Source organism: Solanum stenotomum, chromosome 10, assembly GCF_019186545.1.
Source record: "Solanum stenotomum isolate F172 chromosome 10, ASM1918654v1, whole genome shotgun sequence".
Taxonomy (NCBI): domain Eukaryota; kingdom Viridiplantae; phylum Streptophyta; class Magnoliopsida; order Solanales; family Solanaceae; genus Solanum; species Solanum stenotomum.
Genome location: NC_064291.1, coordinates 46,979,103 through 46,986,208, shown reverse-complemented (window position 1 = coordinate 46,986,208; position 7,106 = coordinate 46,979,103). Strand labels below are relative to the sequence as shown.

General features: G+C 34.9%; 2 protein-coding genes and 1 pseudogene across 2 annotated transcripts in view; 1 reads left to right on the top strand and 2 right to left on the bottom strand.

Annotated features, from left to right (window-relative positions):
- LOC125843073 (uncharacterized) overlaps positions 1 to 2,498 on the bottom strand; it is a 6,755-nt gene extending 4,257 nt beyond the window's left edge. Inside the window, exon 1 of the mRNA XM_049522309.1 lies at positions 2,389 to 2,498. Within this exon, the coding sequence (XP_049378266.1) occupies positions 2,389 to 2,498 (110 nt within the window). The remainder of the gene's footprint in view (positions 1 to 2,388) is intronic.
- The window catches only part of LOC125843068 (F-box/FBD/LRR-repeat protein At1g13570-like), a 214,622-nt pseudogene that overhangs the window by 111,308 nt on the left and 96,208 nt on the right, over positions 1 to 7,106 (bottom strand).
- Positions 3,530 to 6,426, top strand: LOC125843072 (uncharacterized). The gene is made up of 5 exons (XM_049522308.1): positions 3,530 to 4,061; positions 4,145 to 4,349; positions 4,680 to 5,219; positions 5,284 to 5,308; positions 5,878 to 6,426. The coding sequence occupies exons 1-5, from the start codon at positions 3,530 to 3,532 to the stop codon at positions 6,424 to 6,426; spliced, it is 1,851 nt and encodes a 616-aa protein (XP_049378265.1).

Here is a 7,106-nt window from a genome sequence, read left to right as displayed (position 1 = left end):
CCCCCCCCCCCCCCCCCCACAGCTACCTAATAGTTGCTTGTAGTTTTCCATTTGCAATAAGAAAATTTTGCTGCAAAAGATTGAATAACAGTAAAGGGTGCAGGAGCTGGTATTTGGTCTTTTTGGGAGTTGTTTTTGTGGTTTGGGGAGGCTGAATGTGGTCATTGGGAGGGTTGGAATTTTGCAGGACATTTCTATTTTTTGGATGAGGGGGTGCATTTCTTAAAGTCATTCGAAACTTTCGGGAAATAAGATTGAGTGGCATACATATTTCTATCATTGTGCAGGGGATTGTTGAAATTGCTTTCATGTTGTTTATTGTGAATAATTTCCTCATTATTCCTTTTGGGTTCCTGATGTGTGTTCTGCTTCACATGAATTGCAGCAATACTACTATGCTCATTTGCATTAGATTGCAAATGACTTCTATCAATAGAGTTAGGAACTTGACAAGAATAGTGTTTAGTTCATTTTTCTGATAAATAATGTTACTGTAATATTGTATCCAGCTTAGAAGCTACTTCTGCGGTGATTTTGGTTTTACGATTTAAGGACCTTTTCACTTGTATGATATAGGACTACTTTTTTATTTTGTAATTGGTTTTCTGATGTTCTTTAGCTGAGAAATTATGAAAACAGTCTCTTGCATTTGGGCGGATAAGATACAAGCNATCTTCCATTTTGATCTAAAAAGTGAGCTGTCAAACTATCATCTCTCTATCTTTGATGGGTTTGTGAAAATTAGAGTTTTTAGCTCTCAACTCTTTTCATTTCATTTAGTTTGAAGTAATATTGAGATGTGTTGAGAATAGAGGTTTTATTAGTGTCGATATTCTGAAAATAGGGTTTTATAACTTTCAACTCTTTCCATTTCCTTTAGCTAGAAGTAAGTTTGAGGTGTTCTGAAAATAGTGATTTTAGTAGTTTGGGTATTCTGAAAATAGGGTTTTTTCGAGGTAAGATTTTCTAAAGAAATTGGGATTAGGGTTGAAGCATTATAGTGATTTAATTTTATTAGCTTTTGTGAAAGTAAATTGCACATTGATTTGCTTAAAATTTTTTTCTTATTGCAGCTATCTTTCATTGTTTGTGACTACTAACTATCGCTTTACTCTCTCCACTTAAAGGTATCTCTCTTTCTCNCCCCCACAGCTACCTAATAGTTGCTTGTAGTTTTCCATTTGCAATAAGAAAATTTTGTTGCAAAAGATTGAATAACAGTAAAGGGTGCAGGAGCTTGTATTTGGTCTTTTTGGGAGTTGTTTTTGTGGTTTGGGGAGGCTGAATGTGGTCATTGGGAGGGTTGGAATTTTGCAGGACATTTCTATTTTTTGGATGAGGGGGTGCATTTCTTAAAGTCATTCAAAACTTTCGAGAAATAAGATTGAGTGGCATACATATTTCTGTCATTGTGCAGGGGATTGCTGAAATTGCTTTCCTGTTGTTTATTGTGAATAATTTCCTCATTATTTCTTTTGGGTTCCTGATGTGTGCTTTGCTTCACATGAATTGCAGCAATATTACTATGCTCATTTGCATTAGATTGCAAATGAGTTCTATCAATAGAGTTAGGAACTTGACAAGAATTGTGTTTAGTTCATTTTTCTGATAAATAATGTTACTGTAATATTGAATCCAACTTAGAAGCTACTTCTGCGGTGATTTTGGTTTTATGATTTAAGGACCTTTTCACTTGTATGATATATGATTGCTTTTTTATTTTGTAATTGGTTTTCTAATGTTCTTTAGCTGAGAATCTATGAAAACAGTCTCTTGCATTTGGGCGGATAAGATACAAGCATATGACATGAAAACAAAGAAGCAATATAAGTAACCATGACTGTGATTTTGAAAAAAATTAGACATATTTATATAATCAACCAATTGAACATGCAAAGAGGATCATGTAGAATAACACTTTGAATATGTAACTCAAGACAACTATTGATTCATATTAAGTGTTTAGTTGTTATTTGTTCTATTGTTCTTATTTCATGTTCTTGTTAATAACCAAGATATCTGATGTCTAAATATTGCAGGTATCTACTGCTATAACATTATACTTAGTATCTGGTTGTCATTCACTCGAAGTAAGCCTTGCTCTTTACTTTTTCCCTTGATTTAGCTAAAGATATACTCTCAAGATATTTACTTTACTGATTGTAATTAGGAAGAAGATTGTTGTCATTTGTTTTTTTAAAAATATTTTTTTGTGGCCTAAAAAGGGCATTTTATATCATGAAGATAAGTTCAACAAGATATAATAAAAATATCAAAAGTACTGGCCCAAAAGTGGCCAGCATAATAGTAAAAGGAAATAAATTGGGATCAAAATAATACACTCTGAAACATCTGAATATAGTGAACAAAACATTTGGTAGATGATACCAAGGGTTCTGTATGTATCTGCAGTCATTGCAGTCATTCCCATGTCTGATCTTTGCTAGCTGAGCTGATATTTTCCTTTGGCTGATGCATGAATCATTGATTCTACCCATTGTTGTCTCTTTCTCTCGAGCTTATATTGTGTTTGTTCTTCAGTGTGATTACTGAAATTTCATTCCGCCATGAGCTTGGTGAGTTCATCATATTGAAGATTTAATTGTGTTCATACCTATCCTTGATGTGCTTCTCTTCATTTCTTAGATTCTCGAATTTCTTTTTATAAATCCCAAGGAGAACTAATTTTGGTGGGGATGTTTCTGAGACTGTCTAATATTTTTTTTCCCAGCTTTCCTAGTGAGCAATTTCAGCAACTGATTTTGTTATGCCAATCTGTATGTTTTGACGAAATTTTGAATATAAATGAGAATCAGTGACTTTCCAGTATGCATGTTCTCAAAAAATGTGCTTGTTATTGGAAGTAGTCCTCAATCAACTTGTGCTTGTTACTAACTATTTCGTTTATTTAAACATGAATAGGAACATGAATAATCTAGAGCGTAGTTGGATGTATGAGAGGTTGGATGGTTGAGGGGCTATAAACTCTAGTTTCATAGATAGCGTGGATAAATTTATCCAATATGCATGTTCTCAAATGAATCGCATGAGTGGTGACAAAGTTAGATGTCCATGTAAAAAGTGTCACAACTTTAGATACATGGAAGTTAAAATTGTTAAACATCACCTTTATAAGTATAGATTTGTTGATAAGTATTTTGTTTGGAAGCATCAAGGGGTAAAAGAAGTGATCAATGAGATTTTTTCGGGTTAAGATATTCATGGTAGTGCTCAACCTGAATTAGGATATGATAACCCATACCGGCAAATGGTTTTAGATGCTTCAGGTCCCAACTTTCTCCGGGGATCAAGTTGGCAATCTTTCAACAATATTGAATCTGAGTCATCTTATCCTTGAGAACCTTCAATGGACGAAGATCCTAATCCCGAGTCTCAAAAATTATATGATTTGCTACAAGAAGCTGATAAAAAATTATATCCCGGTGCTTCTCTCTCTCAACTTGCGGTTGCCTCTCGGATGTTAAATATTAAAATGGAGAACAATATTTCATAAAGAGGTTATAACCAAATGATGCAATTGTTGAAAGAGGCTTTACCTGAAGATAACATAGTTCTTGATAGTTATTATCGGACCAAGAAACTAGTGCGTAGCTTGGGTTTGCCGGTTGAAAAGATTGATTATTGTGAATTAAGATGTATGTTATATTGGGGTGATGATGAACACCTTACATCTTGTACATTCTGTAGCCATGAGAGATACAAGCGTTGTGTCAGCTCTCGCAAGAGGAAATTGGTCCCTTATAAGAAAATGTATTATTTTCCTTTGATACCTAGATTGCAAAGATTATATGCATCCCATGCTACAACTGTCGACGTGAGATGGTATCATGAGCATACAAAAGAGGATGGTGTAATGAGTCATCCGTCAGATTCTGAGGCTTGGAAGCACTTCAATGAAACTCATCGTTGTTTTGCTGCTGAACCAAGAAATATAAAATTGGGGTTATGTACTAATGGTTTCCAACCATTTAGTCAATCTGGGAGTAAGTACTCTTCATGGCCAGTGATTGTTACTCCTTACAATTTACCTCCAGGGATGTGTATGAAATAGGCTTATATGTTCTTAACAATCATTGTTCCAGGGCCAAATAATCCCAAACATAAAATTGATGTTTATTTGCAGCCTTTAATAAAGGAATTGACCTTGCTGTGGGAGACAAGTGTGAAAGCATTTTACATCTCAAAAAAGCAAAACTTTCAATTACAATCAGTGACTTTCCAACAGATTCTATGCTATCAGGATGGAGTAATGCGAGTAAGTTAGCATGTACCTATTGTATGGAGGAAACACAATCATTCAGTTTGAAACATGGTAGGAAAACATCCTGGTTTGATTGTCATAGGATGTTTCTCAACCAAAATCACCCATTTAGGAAAGATCATAAGAAATTTCTTAAAGGCAAGACTGTCCAAAGATCACCACCACCCTATAGGACATGAAATGAGATATTAAATCAAATTTGTGACTTGGGCATAAGAAAAGTAACAGATTTAGATGCAGAAGAAGTTAACAAAAAAATATGTAACTGTTGTGGATAGAAAAAGAGAAGCATCTTTTGGGATTTTCCATATTGGAGTTCCAACATGATTCGACACAATCTTGATGTCATGCATATTGAAAAAAATGTCTTTGATAATGTGTTTAACACGGTTCTTAGTTTTGATGCCAAAACCAAAGACAATCCACAATCACGTCAAGATATGGTAGTCTATTGTGATCGACCTCAATTGGAAAAAGACGGTAGTGGAAAATATCCGAAAGCTATATATACAATAGACAAGGAAGCAAGATCGATCTTGTTCAATTGGGTGAAAGGCTTAAAGTTTCTAGATGGGTATGTTTCAAATTTGGGTAGATGTCAAGACACAAATGCAAAAAGGATGTTTGGCATGAAAAGTCATGATTGCCATGTGTTCATGCAACGACTAATGCCTATTGCTTTTCATGAACTACTTCCTAGTAATGTGTGGCAGACACTTACAGAATTGAGCTTATTTTTTAAAGATCTTTCTTCAACCACTCTACGAGTGGATAACATGGAGAGATTAGAGGGAGATATCCCACAAATCTTGTGCAAGTTAGAACGTATATTTCCTCCTGGGTTTTTTGACTCAATGGAACATCTACTTGTGCACCTTCCATATGAAGCAACAATAGCTGGACTTGTGCAATATCGATGGATGTATCCTTTTGAAAGGTAAATGTACATCCTCTATGTCAAACTTATGGTTAGTATTCTATACTTTCCTTTTCTAATGTAGTGGTCCATCCGTTTTATCTATTAAGGTATCTGGGAACTCTTAAAAGGATGATTGGAAATAAAATTAGTGTTGAGGGATCCATTTGTGAAACATACTTGATGACAGAGTCAACCCAACTGTTTTCTCATTATTTTGAACCTCATGTCATGACACGTGATCACAATGTGGACCGTAATGTTGATGGTGGTGTTATGGAAGATCTTGAAGGAAATTTATCAATCTTCTCCCATCCAGGTTGATTTTGGGGAGAAGCAAAAAAAAGGGATTTATCCCTTGAAGAAATCAAGGTTGCCCAAACTTATATCTTACTAAATTGTGAGGAGGTTGAGTCATTTGTGAAGTAACAAAAGTTAGTGATATTTTTTTACTAATAATAACATATCTTTATCCACGAGTTTTAAATTTAACTTATTTTACGTTTGCAAGAAGAATTTCCAAATCTATCTCAGGGTCAACTAGACGAGAGCCTTGAAGCAAATTTCTCTACATGGTTCAAAGAATTTGTAAGGTTTCACAGATATTATCTTCTATACGATAATGTACTTACATTAACTTCTGAAACTTAAATAAGTCTTACAATTTTTTTAAAAATAGGTCCGATGTAATCCTATTGAGAATAAGTTCTTGCGTAGTCTTGCTCGTGGACCATTGATAGGCGCTACATGTCATTCTGTTTATTTTGTTAATGGATACAAATTTCACATAGAATGTCATGGTAGCGCAAAATCAACAATGAATAGTGTAGTTTGTATCTCAGATTCAAATTGTGGTGATTATTATGGACAGATAAAAGAGATTATACAAGTGGAATACCGTGAAGCACCTTTGAAGCAAATTGTTTTATTCAAATGTGAATGGTTTGACCCAACTATGGATGTTGGTGTCAAAAAGCATAATCAGTACAAATTGATTGATATTAATCATCATCGTCGATATAAAAAATATGAACATTTTATTCTTGCAATGCAAGCAACTCAAGTGTGCTATGTGCCTTATCCGAGCAAGAAAAATGACAAGGATGATTGGGTAGCTGTATTGAAGGTCAAACCTCGAAATGTTATTAAACTACCAGATGAGGAAGTGGTGACAACTTCAGAACTGAATGTTCCATTCCAAGTTGAANTCAAGGGGAAAAAGAAGTGATCAATGAGATTTCTTCGGGTCAAGATATTCATGGTAGTGCTCAACCTGAATTAGGATATGATAACCCACACCGGCAAATGGTTTTTGATGCTTCAGGTCCCAACTTTCTCCAGCGATCAAGTTGGCAATCTTTCAACAATATTGAACCTGAGTCATCTCATCCTTGTGAACCTTCAATGGACGAAGATCCTAATCCCGAGTCTAAAAAATTATATGATTTGCTACAAGCAGCTGATAAAAAATTATATCCCGGTGCTTCTCTCTCTCAACTTGCGGTTGCCTCTCGGATGTTAAATATTAAAATGGAGAACAATATTTCTTAGAGAGGTTATAACCAAATGATGCAATTGTTGAAAGAGGCTTTACCTGAAGATAACATAGTTCTTGATAGTTATTATCAGACCAAGAAGCTAGTGCGTAGCTTGGGTTTGCCGGTTGAAAAGATTGATTGTTGTGAATCAGGATGTATGTTATATTGGGGTGATGATGAACACCTTACATCTTGTACATTCTGTGGCCATGAGAGATACAAGCGTTGTGTCAGCTCTCGCAAGAGAAAATTTGTCCCTTATAAGAAAATGTATTATTTTCCTTTGATACCTAGATTGCAAAGATTATATGCATCCCATGCTACAACTGTCGACATGAGATGGCATCATGAGCATACAAAAGAAGATGGT